Genomic DNA, 19238 nt, shown 5'->3' on the forward strand with positions numbered 1-19238 from the left:
TGATTTCCATCCCAAACATAATACAAGCAAGGCTTGAGCTTGAGATACAATTGATTTGCTAAGAGACCAATATAATGAAATACTCAATACCAGATTAATATAGGAGTAGTTGAAGTACTTTTATTGAGACTGAAGAACTATTAAAACTGAGTAAATAAAAAGATAATGTTGCAATAGTAGAACCCATGCAGACAATAACACAGTAGGAAATCTTGGCTTGTGGGGAACAAATGAAAGAGTTGATAATTTGGTAGATTTCTGCAATTAAAATGATATGGTGTTGCTCTTCCCAGGTATGTGGCTCAATTTCATCATCCTGATGTCACAATATTTTGATGTTCCAACAGGCCACTATCTGCAGGTGAGATTGCTGGTGCATAATCACACTAGTAATGAGGTAACATCAGGTATGGCAGTTGCTTTGTACCCCGGGAAAAGGCTGTTGTGTGTGCGCAAGAAGCTAAAGGGCTGTCCTCTGTGAAGCAAAAAGTTGCAGCTCCCCTGGAGAGATGGAGAATAAAAGGTTTGAAAGAATAAGCAATAAAGATGACTTTTGAAGAAAGAAACAGTAAATTAGCTAATGGAAGTGATTAGCCAATGCAGTGCAGTAATATCAGGTTGGGGATAACTGATGCAACAAATGAGGTTTCTGGAAATAGGAACCTGGACCCCAGAAAACATGAATAACAGAAGAAATACTAAACCTGATTCAGTAAAAGACTAAGCCTAAGAAAGAAAACAATGTATATGACTACAAAAGAATTAAAAATATCACAACCAAGTGCAGAGAAGAAAAAGTGATGTGGTCCAAAAGCGTTGCTGAAGAGATGGAAGAAGATCAAGAGAAAGAAAAACAGGACCAAATTTATAAGAAAATCAGAGCCCTTCAGTACAAACCTAGATCAGAATCTATAGTAGTTAAAATGATGAGGGCTTATTAATATGAAAATAATCAATTTTTGACAATATAACATAACTGGATGGATCTACTCGCAAAGTAGCAGCAGGGCAACACACATATGAAAAAAGATTTTATTTATGCAAGCTTTTGGAGCCACTGGCTCCTTCTCCCAGCAGAAGGGGTGAAGGGGAAGCAAGAGGGGTGAAGGTAAATGAACTGGAGAGGTTTAGGAAAAGGGGTAGAGTTTGGAAAAGTAACCCACAACCATGGGTTAGGGGAGACTTACCAGATGGGATGAGAAGGAAAGACTGATTGTTGTGGACTGCACCAGACGAAATTTAAAAACCTGAGAGCTTAAAGGAGGAAGATAGGGTAATATGCATGACAGAGATTACTGCTAAAACATCATGCCTGGGCAATAAGTGTGAAAAACTAAGTGCATTGTATGTAACAAGAGATGGGAGGGGGATGGTGAAAAATAGAGGGGTCAAAAATGAAAGATGCAGAAAACTAAAACAGTGAAGAAAGGAGTAGTTACTGCAAAGAAGTGCTGTGATGGAAGAAATTAATGTAAATTAATACCAGGTGGATTCAAGAACCAAGGACATGTTGTTGCACTAGTTCCCTTCTGCAGAGTTCTGAGAAACTGGTATGTGGGGTAGAACCCATGTTGGACATAATTACCCCACCAGCCTAGCTGAAAAGCAGATTTCCCAGACCATCACATCCAATCCTGGTACTACTGATCCCTCCAAAAAGCAACTTTGGAGCACACCACTTGTCATTCAGGATTATCCTGGTCTTGAATGTATTAGTCAGCAACTTCAACAAGGCCATGACTTCCTAAAATCATGCCCTGAAATGAGATCCATCCTGTCTGAGATTTTGTTCACCACATTTAGAATAGCTTTTCATCATCCTCCCAATCTCTGCAATATCCTTGTCAGACCCTATGCTCCTTCTGCACCCATCTCCCTACCCTATGGCTCCTACCCATGTAACTGCCCCACTACAAGACTTGCCCCATGCACCCTACTACCACCACCTATACCAGCCCTGTAACTGGCAAAACATATACTATCAAAGGGAGAGTCACCTGTGAAATGACATGTTGTATATCAACTGTCACGTAAACACTGTTTAGCCTTTTACATGGGCCTGACTACTACCAAATTATCAGTAGGATGAATGGGTATGGGCAGAGGGTGTATACTGGCAATACACAATATCCCTTTGCAGAGCATGTTCTACAACATGACGTTCATGACATCGGTGCCTGTTTCACCATACACGCCATCTGGATTCTTCCCCTACACTCGCCATCTGGATACTTCCTCAAGACACCAGTTTTTCATAAGTCTGCTAGTGGGAACTAGTGCTACAACATCTCCTTGGTCCTCACCACCCACCTGGCCTTAATTTACATTAATTTCTTCTGTCTCAGCATTTCTTCATAATAACTACTCTCTGCTTCACTCCATTTTTGTTTCCTACATCTATTTTTTGCTGCCCCCTCTCATCTCATTTTCATACAATGTATTTAGCTTTTCACTCTTATTATGCAAACACAATGTTTTAGCAACAATCTTTGTCTTGCATATTATCCTTTCTTCCACCTAGAAGCTCTCAAGTTTTCAAATTTCATCTGGTGCTGTCCCCAGCAATCAGTCTTTCCTTCTCATCCAGTCTGGCAAGTCTCCCCTGACCCACGGTTCTGGGTAACTTTTCCGAACTCTACCCTTTCCCTCAACATCTCCAGTTCCTTTCCCTTCTTCTGGAAGAGGGAGCCACTGGCTCCAAAACCTTACACAAGTAAAACCTTTTTTTTTTGTATGTGTGTTGTCCTGCTGCCACTTGGTGAGCAGATTTTTTATCTGTCCAATTACATTATACTGAGTGACTATTACTGATAGAGAATGATGGGATACATGCTCATTTGAAAGAATCTGTAGAACTGTACAATGATAAGGACTTCAAGAATGGAAATAATGTAATTGAAGCAGCAATGAATGTGAAAGAGAAATGCAAGGTCCTCCAATGATGAGACATGAATTTGAACATGTTGTTTCGAGTCTCAAAGAAGGAAAAGCAACAAGTGTTGATGTCATTCCTACACAATTGCTATCAAATTTAAGTAACAACGTAAAACACAAATTATTCAGAGTAATAAATGATTGCTATGAAAGAGCAATCATGCCAGAAGACTTCACACAATGCATGATCATTACCATACTTAAATTAGGAAAGGCAGTTGACTGCACCAATTGTAGAACAATATCAAAGTTATCACATGCCTTCAAAATACTTATTATTGCAGTTAAGAGCAGGATAAAAGGGAAAGTAGGTACATATATTGGAGAAGGCCAGATTAGATTTAGGGATGACAGAGGAACAATGGAAGCAGTTTTGGCCTTGTTCTTGCTATTGGAGAGAAGGGTAGATGTGAACAGAAGAACTTATCTTCACTGACCTAGAATAAGCTTCTCAGAATGTGAACTGAGAGCTGCTCTTTGGAACTATGAAAAAGTAGGACTTGACTGTAGAGTTGGAAAAGTGATTAATTAATTGTATAAAAGAAAAAAAAAAGAAAAAAAAGGACTGGAAAAGGAGTCAGAAGAACACAAAGGGAACAAAAGCCAATGGTGAAAGGATTCACTGCATCAGATTTGCTAATGACATTGTGATAGTTGCAGATTATGAAAAAGAAGTGAATTTAATGGTGAAGTCCTATAAGGCACTGTTAAACTATGGAAATTAAAAGTGATGGTGGTATGGAAAAATATTAGACAAATTAAAACCAACAAAAAAAATTGATGATGTCAGAATTCATAAGGTGAAACAATTTTGTCATCTCACTAGTATAATAACAGAGGACAATAGATGCATAATGAAAGTGAAGGAGATGGATTAAATTGGCAAAACAGGCATTTATGACTAAGAAAAACATTCTAGCCAGCAAACATATGAATACAGATGTTAGATAATCCTTTAAAAAATCATTTGTGTTGAGTACACTGTTCTATCAAAGTGAAAGTTGGACTTTGGGTAAATTAGAAAGGAATTAACTTGATGTTGCTGAAATGTGGATGTTGTGGAAAATGACAAGAACAAGATGGATTGAAAGAAAAACCAACCTGGAAGTCTTAAGTAAATGAAGAGAGCAGATTATTAAAGGAAATGGAGAAAAGAAAAATAAATTTATTGGAAATGTCATTGGACACAACATTGGACACAACACTTTTATTGTTAATATCCCTGAAGGGAAACCATTAGTCTTTAGACTGTTGCTTGCTTTGCTTGCTTACATTGTGATACACTTTTCTAGTGAATCATACAGTTCATTATATTCTTATGTTCACTTACATTTGCAATTATATTTTTTGACTATCATACATGTTAATTGTTGTTTAATATAATTCCCAGGAATTTAATGACACACAAATGGCACAGTTCATCATTCCATTTCATATGCAAAATTATAAAATTCTTCACATCAAACATTTTGAGTACATGTATTTTAGTTCAGTCAGTTTTGTAATCTAAATACAGAAAGACAGGAGTTCACTTATGTAAAACAATGTTTGAATATAAAACAAATTTACACTATAAAATGGAATAGATGTGCATTTTCAGTTGGTCAAAATGTAAACTTTATGAACTTCCAAAACAGATGGAATGGTTTTAAAGACAACTTCACATATGAATTACTGATACTGTACTGCAGCAATGGAATGCTTGTAAATGAAGGTGACTAAAATACTCAATTAATTTAGTTATAATCTGTATATATCATAAGTCACTGTTTTGAAGTAAAATTTCCCAAATTTTTACATGGGTTATTTCAAATGTTATCTTTGTCTTCAAGGAACTTGCTGACTCATTAAACATTTTGTGATTACCTATTCTCCATCATAATTTTGTAAATGCTATTATGATAATAATGATAAAAAGTCTCTGATCGTTATTTGATTATATAAATTGTACATGGGCCGGTGCCAGGGCCATTGGAGACATAGTTTTTTTTAGACAACATAGTGGCACTTTGTGAACAATTGTAATGCTCCGTTTAAGGTCAATCTGCACTGTATTTGATAACATGCTGATGCAAGTTTTATGTGATAGGAAAAGTGATAGTTCAGTGCAAGACTACCTACAATAATTCGTTCTTTTCAATATTTTGTTTACCTATTGATGGGAGGGTGATGTCCTTGTTGTCGATGTACTCTTAAACCCTAATTTTCCCTCATTCCTTTACAGAGAGTCCTTGAAAAATTTTAAATGCCTACCATAGGCTGTCTGTATCTTTCTATATACAGATGTACTTTAGTGCCATACATACATTTCTGGCCAGTTTTAGCTTATTGCCACTTCAAAATGCCAACAGCATCAATTTCAACAAGACAAAAAGGTATAACAAGTTTTTAACATTGCTATCCTTTACAAATTACAGCTGCTGTTACATTAATTACTTTTGAAATGGTGAAATGTGTGTCACATTTAAAAACTGTTCACTTCAAATGCAGCTCAGGCTTCTCATCTGCCTCCACTACTTTTGCAGTTTATTAAACTCAACAGAAGAAAGTATAATTTTTTTCAGTTTGATGACATCTTCCCATGCAAAATCATTACATAGATCTACAAGATGGAAGACAACAAAGGAGGGCTTTGCATCAAGAATTGTAACCTTTCCTGTTTTTGTATATACACAATGAACCATTCCATGTATTGTTATTATTTTTATTATTATTATTGACTATGAGTTGATGGAATATGTCTGAAGCACATTTGTTTTGCTGATTGCCTCTAGAGCAGATAAATTTCTACAGCTATCTGAAGTATTTAATACAACAAGTTTGAAACTAGGCCTGGAAACTAATTGTAATATACAGTTTACAATTAATGTCTGTTACCAGTTTTAACTTATGGCAGTGAGAGGTGGACTTTCAGTGCAAGAAATATTTTAAAAAATGAGGGTTATTCAGTAAGTAGTTGTGAGATACATATTGGGAATCACTAAGAGAGAGGGCAATAAATGGATCAGGGAACAAACTGGAGTGGAATACATAACTAAGTTTGTAATGAAAATCAGATGTAGGCTGGCGGGGCATGTTACTATGAGAATGATTGATAACAGTTTCTTGTGTATACACCTAGCAGATGTACCCAATCTACCACTTACACAAACCACCTTTTAAACCTAAAAAGGCCTCTGATATTCTAAATAAAATTATCAATGTTTCTTCTGAGACATGCTAATCCAATGAAGTCTTATTATTGTTACCCCATTATGACCAGGGCTAGTGATAGTAGTAGTAGTAATAGTAGTAGTAGTTGCAGTAGTTTCATTCATATGTTAGGTCACTTTGATAGGATTATTGTATACCTCAGCATATTACAGTTTAAGAACAAACAAATATATTTCATGTATAGAGAAATTGACATACTTATAGGACTAGTTTAAGAAGGATGAGGCAGGTAGTCAGCCATGAGCTTATGGTAGGAACCAATTTATAATTTAAGGAAATTGTAGAAACCTAAATAAGGATGACAGTATGCAGATTAGGAACTGCATCCTCTCAAGTACAGATCTGGAGATGGCTCAATTGAACCAAAGCCAGTCATAATATTTAAAAATATGTGCAGTATAAATGGACAATAAAATTTATTGTACCATAATTGACTGTAATTTTTTTCCAGAACAAGACAATATGTCAGATTTGACAGTAAACACAAATGCTAGATGTTGAGGGACTATGCCTAGCAAATATGTGTTATCAGCACTTTAATTAATGGTTTAAATTACAATGTGACACACTGAAACAAAGTATGAGAAATAGCAGGTATTGGCTACAGTAGAGACCATTAATAATGAGGAGGAAGACTCGCTGAGCATGGGAATGAGAGCAGGGGGGGGGGGGGGGGGAGGGGGTTAGAGAGAGAGAGGGGGGGAGTAGGTATGTAGGTATTGGCAGATGTAGTTATAGGAAGGTATATACAAGGTGGGTATAGGTGCAGGTAGGCAGGTATATGAATTGGTTGATATAGGTAGGTGGATATAAGGACGGAGGTAGGTAGGTATAGGGAAGGAAGTAGGTAGGTATAGGTATAGTGAAGCATAGTTATTGGTAGATATTATTATAAGGCTGTATATGTAGGTAGGAAAGAAAGGGGAGGGAGTTAGGGTTGATGAATGTATAGTAGTAAAAAGTGATACAGAAAATAGTGGTAAACATTAAGGATGTTGTGTTTTAATGCTAAGTCCAAGATGGTGGCAGCAGAAGGATATCTTATAATAATCTGTGTGGTGCAGGAAGCACTCTAGCCTCTTGAGTTGTAATGCAGAGTGTAGAGCATGCACAGGAACTGGTTTCTCTTTGTCCTGAATGTGGAAACTTCTTCTTTACTCATTCATACACTTAACCAGTTTAGTGGCAGTCATTTCTATATAAAACACTGTGCAGTGAACAAATGATAGTTGGTAAATGGCACGTGTGCTTTCACATGTTACTCTGCCTTTGACGTAGGATTTAGTATCGGTGGGCCTAAGTAAGTGGTAGTGCATGGAGCAACTTTTACCGTAGGAACAATTGCAGGCATAGGAATCATAGGGTATGGATAAGAGTCTGGGACACTGACAAGTATGTTGCAGAGGTTGGAGGGTGTCGGAAGGTGACATTGAGTGGTGCACTGAGGATATCCAGGAGAGATGATCTCATTTCAGTGTTTGGCGGCATTTGAGTCCTGGATGGTATTGGCTGAAAAAGAGGGGGTGAGGAAGCAGGAGGGGGGATGTGTTTCTTTTTTCAATTTTTTAAAATATTGTGTTGGAGATTTTTGTGTGCTCTCTAGAGATGCAGCAGGAAAGAAAATCCTGGATGAAGTAGCCCAGGAAACCCTGGAAGGAGTAGGTGGTGGCAGATTCATTAGTCAAAACAGATGCAATTGTGATTCTGTCTCCTCGTAATTTTGTTTTCGTCCCAAGCAGATTATGTGGGTACAATGTACTCATGAAACAAACCAATTCTACTGTTAAATTGTAATTTACACATGTTTCCACCACTCAGCTGCACATTATTCTGATTTAAATAATTTAAGAAAACCTAGTGAAGTTTCATATATACATGCAAAGGAACAAACGAACCTGAATATGATGTTGCACAGAACGATATTACGAGGATTGACTAAAATTTAATGCCTTCACCTTCGTAACTCTTCAACAGTTGACAGCATTGGTATGCAGCAGGTACTGGCTTGTTCCGTAGCCTCTTCTCTACAGCTCCAGTTGGAAGGAAGCCTTAGCATTGAACAGTTGTGTTGTTACAGTGTAAAGTATGGAACCCTGCGTAGACGGTCTGTCAATGCGATTTAAGCAACGTGCAGTCATTGAATTCTTGACAGCAGAAGGTGTCACCCCAAAGGAGATTCATCAGAGAATGAAAACAATTTATGGTGATTGTGTTGATGTGAGTACTGTGTGTCATTGGGTGAGTAAGTTGGAAGATGTTGAAGTGGGAACATCTGACCTGCATGACAAACAAAGAGTTGGACGACCTGTGACAGCAACCACTGAGTTTCAAAAGCAAAATGTTGACAGATTGATTTAGGAGGATCATTGTATCACTCAGAGAGAAACTGCAAACACAATCAGAATTTCACAAGAACGTGTGGCTCACATTATTCCTTTACTTGGCTATCAGAAGATCCGTGCACGATGGGTACCCTGGATGCTGACTCCTGAAATGAAAGCAAACAGACTTTAAATTTGACAGGAACTCCTCTCGCATTACGAGAATGAAGGTGACACCTTTCTCAATTCAGCTGCAACCGGAGATTAACCGTAGGTACTCCTTTACAACCCGGAGATGAAACGTCAGTCTATGGAATATCAACACAGAAAAAGAAATTCAAGACGCAGCCCTCACCTGGAAAAATCACAGCCACAGTGTTCTGGGATGCAGATAGTGTTATCCTGTTGATTTTGTTGATTGTGGAACAACAATAAATTCCAAGCATTGCATCACAATGATGCGAACTCTGAAATGATGGCTAACAAGGGTTCGTAAGGAAAAGAGAAATGTTTTCCTGCAACATGACAATGCCAAACCTCACACTTAACGTGCCGCCACAGCAGAATCTCACCACAGTATGGCAGTCTCCATACAGCCCAGATTTAGCACCATCTGATTCCCATCTGTTCCCGATAATGAAAGATGATCTGTGGGGACATCATTAGGCTTCTGATGAAGATGTTGAGAGAACTGTGAGACTGTGGCTGTGGAAACAGTGTGTTGACTAAATGTGTTCATCGTTGGCAAAAATGTATCCAATTGGCTGGCGATTATGTGGAAAAGTTAATATTGGTGATTAAAGATCACATTCTAAGTATTATTTCTGCATTTGATTTATTAAAATACTCCCATCCAAACTCAATTAACGAAGGTGGAGGCACTGCTTTTCATTCAATCCTCGTACTTAAAGCTTAGGACTCCTACATTTTATTGAAATACTTGAGAGACAATTATGACAAAACTTGGTGTTACATGACCTAGTCAGTAGCAACATATTGGTCTACAAAGGTATGTTAAGTGTGCCTCTAAATGCTGAAAAGGAAATTTTGAAGTAACAATACATATCATCACTTTTGTAACATGACAGTGACTGACACACAGAGGAAAATCATTTTACTCTCTAAAACTAATTTCGTTGTGTAAGTACACCAGAATTTTTACAAAAAGGAAGGAAAGAGAGATACCTGTGTTTCTCTTGTGAACTTTTTTCTACAGTTATGTTGAGCCATTATGTATCATCATTCTTGTCAGATCTAATCTGCAGAATTTATTCTACACAAAATCATCATACAGCTTTCTTGATTTCTTGTTAAGCATGATACTGACTGGTGTACCCCACAAAGAAAATTTATACTAAGAACAAAGTCCTTTTTGCTGCATTTATATGCACATATGTGTGAGCACATACTTAGCTTTCTGGCCTTTTGAAATAGTACTTTTTCTGTGGTGCCATCAATGTTTTCATAGTCTGCACTGGTTTATGTACTGCAGGAAATGGGTGACACTACATGTATCTAGACTACTGCTGCAGATGAAAATTTATGTAAGTGTATGAGTGTCATAGTTACCAATACTTTAAAATGATATTAAATTTTGTCATTAGTGCTTGTCATGGAAATAGGTTTTTATTTGAAAATAATTAAAACTGTAATTTTGTTAACATTTATTAAAAATGTTAAGGACAATTTTACATAAGAATGATTAAGCTTTTCCACTTTTATCCTGAGGAATCAACAAACATACAGCACATTCGCCATTTAATAAAATAAATATTATAACATACATACGTCATCTTTGCAAACAGAAACAGAAGGTAGTATTTATTTCCAATCAACAGTTTTAAATGAATGCCAGCATTCACAATAATTTTTTGGCTTTCACCACAGGCTTTTTAAAAAGTGTAATGACAAAACATGACTTTATCATTTCTTTCTAGTTATTCTCTGCACCATATGAGTATTTCTCCTCATTTAACTACAAACCACAAAGGAGGAGCACATACATCTACAAGTATATGAGTTGATTACAGATGCAATTTGTGTTACAAAGAAAGGCACATGAAAGTTCAGAACTGAACAGCACAAGAATGTAAGACTCACATGTTACATTATTAGACAATTTAATCATTTTGACATTGTTTTTGAAAATTGTTTGGCTCTTAATCTGAACTCTGCAGACAGTGACAACACCTTTAAAAATATGATATAATAATCAATATCCTAATGGTTATTCAGTTTCTTATTAATTAAGAAAATCTCTTTCTACATTTATAATGTAATAAAATACAAATGCTGCACCAGAGGAGTGGAAGGATAGAGAGTTTAAACAAATATAATAACTAATAGAGATCCTTCTGTAAAAGTAATGAGATCTAGTTCTCTATAAAACATACTACACTGATAACTTACTTAATGTTTTGCATTAATTTTGGTATTTGAATTTTTAAATGTGTGTTTTGCAGTGAAAAACTATTTTGAATACAATAAAGGCATTATCACTGTTTACAAGGCACCATGAGAGTTTATACATTAGATACCTTTTTAAACAAAATCTACAGATGTTAATCTTAGCTGTAAAGCAGTTATATAATCTGTGGCCCCACTGTTTTTTATTTGAATAATATTATAAGACTACCTAGATTTCATGTTTTGTCAAGATGTCCAAGTTTTATTGACAGCAGTATTGGTAGTAGATATATGGCATCAGGAATGAGAGTTAAGATCATTGGCATACATGTGTCAATGCTATGATTACTCAAAATTCTCTTGACTTACAAGCATTTAAGAATATATGATTGAATACTTTATTTCATAAAGCATTTAGCAGGTGATTCATCAGTATGAAATATCATGAAGTTATAATAGAAAGTTTTTATCTGTTTGTAAACTTATCCTTCATATTAAAAAGTTACAAGAGGTAATTCTGATGTTTTATTTGTTTTGCTGAAACTGGCTGAAATGTCCATTGTAAAATTTAAAATTAACTATTCATTTCTGAAATGTACTCTACATGAATTATACCCAGAAAAGAATTACTAGATTATGGAATGTACAAAATTAAAATATACAAAACAATCAATATATAAATGAGATACTATTTTTGAATTCATAAACAAACAGACAAAATATAATACCCAAATGACAGACAAAGATGCTGTTAACAAACTGTTGAGCTTTTAAAAGAAGTTATTGTATTTACGATTTGTAGAGTACAAATGAACAAAAAAATAGGAAAGAATTAGCACAGAAGAGGACTATTATAATGTTTAGGTAGATTGTGGGAGAAAATAATTGAATAGGAACCAGATATTTCAAGGATCAAAGTTCATATGCATAGCTATAGAGAACTGCGAGTATATGCCAAAATTATTATATCCAAGTTATTACCTTTCTGGTTAATATCATAGAACTGGATACCTATTGTTATAACATCAACGAGAAATATGTCATACGTAATGTTAAGTGTATACATCGCAGTCTGACATGTTAGTCAAGTAACCTAAGACTGCTTGTCTTCAAGAACATTTCTGAGTGTTATAAGTACGGCAAACATGTAATTCCCTTTCAACTTTTTCCCTTTAATTTCCTGCATCCCCTTCTTTAACATCTTCATTAATTATTATTTAGTCTCCTTTTTACTCATCCATTATAGTTTTCAATTCTGAAGTACTTTTTCTACACTTCAGATGCTGACTTCTCTTTTAATAACTGGGAATAAACAACCTAACAAAAGTTTGTATGTTACATATATAATACCATCATGTATACAAATATATTGGTGTATGATATGAATTCCAAAGCTCTGCTAATTGCTCACAATCATTTTTGCATTATTATTTCATTGTGAAAGTATGATCATTTAAAGCCTAGTTCACAGTTTTTTGCATCTGAAATGGAAATTAAGAACATTTGGATAAGTAAGATTTGCGATTACAACAAAAACGAAGAAACTTGCTGAGTAAAAAACAGTTCTGAATCAATAATTTGTCATTTTCAATTTTTTAAAATTACTTATTCCAATATTTGAATTCTGTTAGAGATTTACATGTATGGCATTTCACTACTGTTTCAAATAATTTATATGTAATTGTAATGATGGAATCAGGAATAGCATTAATCTGGCCACAGAGACATGTAATCATATTATGAAACATGTTCTTATTATGAGCTTAAATTTATTTCACTGATTCCACTTGCGCTTTCATCATCTGCAGTGGGAATATGATGTAAGTAAAACAGTTTTTTCAGTTATATGCACTGCAATACCATTTAAACATCTGTATTTTAGTTTACATCAGTTTTATAATTTGACTTGGGTAAGTGTGGCTCATGAGTGATTACAGAATTGCAGCCATTAATAAGATGAAAACTTCTTTTTATAGCATATTTGTAGACTCATGAAAGTATGAGACTAGGAAACATATGATATGTTGAATATTATTTTAAAATCAATAGGTCATTAGACACATTCAGATAACATGATTGACAAAACTAAGACACAGTAATCAAAGCCACAGCAGTTTACGTTTTAAATTCAGCAGTCCTGTTTCAAAGTGTTACACACACTTCATTTTATTTGGGGGCTGATAAATGTGTTGCTATTCTTTATCTTATTGTTACCACTTCACAATTGCTAGATGTGATCATTTGAATAAAACTTCTTATTGATATGGCAATACTTAGCCACTCCCCTATTTCCAGTGGCATTCAGAGGTCTACTACATGCTGTTTTCAAATGTGTTGGAGCTTTCACTTTCAGCAGTGTTTTACCTGTGTGCTGTCACAAAGACATTCATTCTTAAGAAAACAAGTGTTTTAACTGTCTCTATAAGTAACAATGCTGCACTTAATCATTTAACATATGCTGAGAATAAAAATATTGGTTTTCTTTCTACAGATGCACAGAATGATTTCTTTTCATGACACAGTCAGCTTAGCCAAAATTAGTACAGCATATGTATTTTGTTACCTTCACTGAACTTAGATAGCTGCATCATCTTATTGACAAATAACAAACCACTATTTTCATACAACATACTTGTTGTTATTTTAAATTAAATCCTCAAAAATACAGATACATTAACTTGTTCACACAGAATCTGAAATTCATTGCTAGGCATCTCATACCCATTTTGTTACTTGTTGCAATAGCTTTTTTACACACTTTTGCACTCCATACTTGCATTTCTTTATAGAGCAAGCTTAATGGTTAATGCCATTTGCCTAACATTTCATAATTATTTCAGTCAGAATTTAATTAAATTTTTAATTATGTAATTATTGCATGAATGACTGCTAATACCAATATAAACTCTGTGTCTAATACAAAACTAACAATAGAAACAAAATGCTGTCAGTCCGACTTACCCTGATACACAATGATTAACTTCAAAATGTGTCAGGAATATAGTGAGTAACAGTTCAGAGAATTTTGTAGTGATTATACACCTGTGAAATGCAAGTTTCTGTGCAGTGACTTAGATTTTCCAACTTCCATTTCAGCAGAATGGCTATAATGCTAGCCATGAAGAAATATTCAGAACACAGATTTGATAATCAACTTGGTTTAGGTAACTACCTAAAAGTGCATGTTTAATGGATTATTTAGTATAAACAGAGTAAAAATCTTTATTCATGTCTCCCAAGTTAGAAGTTTTGTTGGACATAAATTCCGTATGTGCATCTACATATATATAAAACGAGATAACTATTAACTACAGTAATTTACTATTTTCACCAGCTACAAATAACATATGTGCATTTATTTATTTATTTTCCATAGCAGAACTTAAGCGACGTCACATCATTCAGTGTTCTAATTCCTCAAAAGTTTTAATGAATGACTTAATTCTGTGCGAATATCTTTAGCTCTGTCTTGACTTCTATATCTGATATTACAACCCATCAGTTCCTACATATGATAACATTATATTCTGACTATTAGATCATTTTTCGTGTCCTATAAATGAAATCTGGATGTCAATAACAAATGTATGTTTCTCAGCCAGAGCGTTGTGAATAAATAAAAGTAAACATTGGAATTTCTTTTAGTACTTTCTGTTTGAGCATTGGATATTCGTACACATATAAACTAAACTGCAAGACACACCAAACATAACACTATTCAGGACATATTTTAAGCAGCTTAATGACTTATTTACTTCTTACTGTGGAAAAAACAACAGTTCAAGATTCTTTTTCCATTAGAAATAACAGTTACAGAATTAACTGTGATATGCTGCCTGGAATAACATGAATGCAAGTACATATATTTAGAGGAAAGATATGACATTAGAAAGGTTACCACTTTCTAGATACCATCTAATATGTTGTATTATGACACATTTCTGTTAATGCTAAAAGTTTTTATGAAATTGGCTGTCTTTAAATACAAAATATTACACATACTTTTATTTACTATGCTTTTAACCATTGTTAGTATTTGAAAATGAAATGTTACAGTGGTTTCATTGCATTCAGTTCCTCTGTAATTTATCAGATAGTTTGAGGGAATAATTTCAGACTCTCTTAAGATTTATACTGTCTACATGTCTTCAGGGTCCCATCAGCATCCCAGCCCATTATTAACAGAATGATGATGCAAATTTTTTAACAAAAATTGTAAATCCATGGAAATACCACTACTTTTAATTTACATTCATGTTTTACATATGCCATCAATGTAGTGAATAAAAGAAGTACTTTGCACCTTGATTCACATTTCATTCTGTTTATTTCGTACATAACTGCTTAACACTGGCTCTCCTTCTGTGCAAGTCAAAACTGTAAGTCCTGAATAGTAAATGTCAACTAACATTAAAATTTTGTTATCACAAATAGCTCTGGTACTCATTTATGCGAAACTCACAGAAATACTTTGGCACGTTTATATTTTCAAAACCCAAGATAGACGTTACTGATGGCAAGTGTACTTCACATGTTTATTATATCCATTTCAAAGTAACATAATGATGAAAGAATAGAAACTAGATGATGCTATTCACAATAAGAGCTTATAAACTGTATGCAACACAAAAATTAAGTTTCCATGTGGGCTTTTTGTGAAGTGTACATAAGTGATCAGAAGACAGCACAGCTATCTTAATAGTGTACATAAGTTATTGTGTTCCCAGTAAGTCATGCCTCTAGTGTTAACATATATTTTTTTCCATAGGAACACCGATCCAAATTTTTACATCTAATGCATACTCCAATTTTTAAATTACTAAGTGTGTTAACCTTATGAATGTCTTCCTCTATGATAATTCAAAATCTATAAAATTCTGTTTGTTCCTTAGAACCTTGAACTATTCCATTTTCCATAAACTCAGTGAAATATGGGTACGACAGCAACAAAATACCTCAACATGAGACTGAATTTCCATGCACCCATTATTTATGTGCATTTGCCAAGTCTAAAATGAAGACTCTACTACAGAAAACTGATGTTACAGCAACAAAACAATTACCTCAGAAAACAACATGGATTATGCACCAGTGCTTTGTGATATTATGACAGTGGCTTTTCAAGAATTAGAAAAGAGATGCAGTGTAATATATGTGTTGCCCACAACACGCAAATGCACAATACCATAAGTTACACTGACACCATAATACAAAACCTAAAGTCATGGTTCAAATAAGACTTCATGTGGCAAGAATGTTCTCAGAAAAATGTAAAAGCAGAAGACTGTACATATATCAACAATATGTGAATCACCTCTTGTGATAAATTTTAGTCAGTTACTGCCTGAGTGTTGAGTGAAGATGTGGCCACAGATATTTTTAATGGATATAAATATATGTATATATCCTTGGACCCGAAAGTTGAAGTATTAACTGCAGATATGAAGTGCAACAATAAATATGTTCTATAGCATTTTGCATAAACAATATATACAGTATGTTGTGGATAATATGTATATTTAAGTTTCTAACTGGCTTAAGAATATAAAATGATATTCTTATTTCAAACTGTGCTACCAGATATAAGTTATAAGGTCAGTCAATAGTCATCAGATTTGAAATGGTAAAGAGACAGAAAATTTATGCCTAATAGGGTATGTTGTATAAAAGCAATCTCGCCAAGGTGATTAGGATCTGTAGCTACACAGGATAGCATGTATAATTTGCTGTGGAGCTGTTTGTCTTGATTTAATAACACCACATTTTGAATAATCAAGTAATGATATCATAACCACAACAAAATGGTTTATGATATTTTCCTCTTATGCAAATGGGCTTGCACAGGAACTTCCAAATTTATGGTATGATCTCTGTCATTTACATAACTAGCATTCTGAGAGAAAATTTTTCACATCTGCAAAAACAAAAAAAGCTGCTACACTACAACTGCTGATGCACTCAAAATAACTAGGAATGTTTGAGGTATATGTGCCAGTATGTTGATGCGCTCAGTCTTCAAGTACCAAACATGTACACGTCTCCCACATCTAGATGCTTCCTGTGTATGTAATATTAGATCTCTAACAGAAATCAACAAGGATAAATATTAATGATGTGTATGTATAGAAGATTCATATAATTCACAATGTATGTTACGTAAAGTATTGTTAACCAGAAATTTGTACATTTTTTAAGTCAAGTAATCAGTTAAGTCAAATACATTGATTTTAGAGGTAGTGCTATACAACAAAAATCACTGCAGATGTTAGCAGCTTTTCCTTCACCCCTACAAAGAGAAGCAGCAGACATTCTTCCAGATGGGATGGAACAGCTACAGCTGTTTGGTGTGGATTGTGATGTTTCATTTTTCATGTGTGAAGAATGTCTGTCTTCATTTCAAGTGGTTCATAAACTGCCTGATACACTGACAAGATGAAATAAAATACACTTGCTTATGACACTAGAGACAAAAGATAAAACCAGAAGTAAAATTTAATCAGTATACTACTGTCTTAACAGCACTGAGTGGGCCATACAAACAGCTTGAACTGTTTGTACATATATGACAGAAACCAAATGATCCATACATACATTACCAAAATTATTATAAAATATAACTTAAACAGTTACAAAAAATTGCACCTACATTTCTGTAATGTCTAAACTAATGAACATGCTAGAATTTCAGTCATAAAATCCTGACGTTTATCGAAATACCATTACTGTGAAAAAGATCATTTGTGCAACCAACTCTCAAAACAGTCTTCTTCTGTATTAAAAACAGAATGGATATCATATGGCAGTAACAAAAGAAGACAACATTCTATAAAATGTAATTAAAAATATAGAGCACAAAACTCCAATGAAACTCAGCAGCATTTATAATTTATTTATTGTACAAGAATAGAAATGAGTTTTACCAATATTTTGTAGACACTTTGATTAAATGTTGTGAAGAAAAAAAGAAAGACACTCCATTCTAATGTCCTAAAAAAACTTCCAGGTTTCTCTCATTGAAGCGGTCCATGGAAGTCCAGATGACAGAAAAAGTTAAGAGGGCCACTGTTGGATACCTTTGCTTAGTCCAGATGTAGGAGGGAGGGACAAGCACTACAAGTCCTATCGTTTATACAGCCACCACATCAGTTTTCAGAAACACCAAAGTATTATACTCCACATTAAATGCAGAAGTCAATGTGTACAGAATCTTTTACATATACTTCTTTTGAATGATTCACAATACTGCAGGTTGGAAAGGCTTCCATTGCAAATGTCACATGAAAACAGAGCCCACGAGGCTCAGTGGTCCACCACGTTAACTCTATGTTTATGGAACTGCAGCAAAACAACAAATTCCTTCAAATTTTGTTAATTCACATTTTCATCTACCACCGCACCAGAAGTGTCACCATCTCGTGCAACACGCACTCTGGGATCAGTTCGACGGTACTTGTTGCGTAGGCCGAGCCTGAAGAAGCGTGCTATTTTCCGAGGCCAAACTTCATGAAGATGAGCTCCTTGCCCTTGGAGATGATGTCGTCTGCGCCGCCTGTCATCTCGCTGAATTTCTGCATGAGATTTGGCGCTTCCGGGAACTTGGATCCCGACACGGGCGCGGTGGGTGACTCCTTGTTGTTGGGGATGACGAAGTCCGGAACGACGCTGGGCACGCCCTTCAGTGGTCGGCTGCTGGCCTGGGGTGGTTGTTGCTGTGCTTGCTGGCCCCCATCTTGCTGCTGTGGGCCCGACACTCCCTGTCCTTGTGCCGGACCCTGAGGCTGCTGCTGCGGTGGCTGCTGCGACAGCGGCTGCAAAGCCTGTTGGTGCTGCTGCTGCTGGTGTTGTGGCTGCTGACGGTGGTGGTCCTCTTGCCCGCGCTGTGGCCGCTGCGGTGACTGGTGGTGCCCCTCCTCTGGGGGGCCGCGCGGGCCCCAGTCTCCGCCCCCCCTACCACCTCTCCGACCGTGGGGTGGTAGTGGGCCGCCTCTCGACCTCTGACCCTGCTGTGGTAAAGTATCCATTTACTGTACAGTATGTTTATTTTGAAATATATTTCCACCTGAACAGCTTCTTTGCTTCTCTTTTCATATCATTTCAGAAGAAATTAGTGGAAATTTAACTCATGTACGATGAACAATCCAATCAGTTTTGTTTTGGCCCAAAGTTTTTCTCCTATTCTCAGTAAAAATAATGTTGAGTTAAATACATAATAACAACCTTCCAATCATTGTGTACTTCACAGAATACAAATGCAGTCCTGGACATCTAATCATTTGCTACAACATTTAAATTAATTGTCTTATAGCACACTTTTTGAATAGAACTGCTGGTTTCAGATATGTAGTAACCATCTTCACACTCTAC

At 35.4% G+C, this 19238-nt stretch overlaps 1 protein-coding gene across 1 annotated transcript; it reads right to left on the reverse strand.

Annotated features, from left to right (window-relative positions):
- Positions 1–17778: 17778 nt before the first annotated feature.
- LOC124545800 (DNA translocase FtsK-like) lies at positions 17779–18895 on the reverse strand. The gene has a single exon (XM_047124745.1). It carries the CDS (start codon positions 18893–18895, stop codon positions 18356–18358), a length of 540 nt encoding a protein of 179 aa, XP_046980701.1. The 3' UTR covers positions 17779–18355.
- Positions 18896–19238: the final 343 nt, after the last annotated feature.

The sequence above is a fragment of the Schistocerca americana genome, chromosome 8, assembly GCF_021461395.2.
Source record: "Schistocerca americana isolate TAMUIC-IGC-003095 chromosome 8, iqSchAmer2.1, whole genome shotgun sequence".
Lineage (NCBI taxonomy): Eukaryota > Metazoa > Arthropoda > Insecta > Orthoptera > Acrididae > Schistocerca > Schistocerca americana.

What these genes read in the sequence shown, in the direction of transcription:
- LOC124545800 (XM_047124745.1), bottom strand. Translation starts at nt 18,895, where the DNA reads ATGGATACTTTACCACAGCAGGGTCAGAGGTCGAGAGGCGGCCCACTA.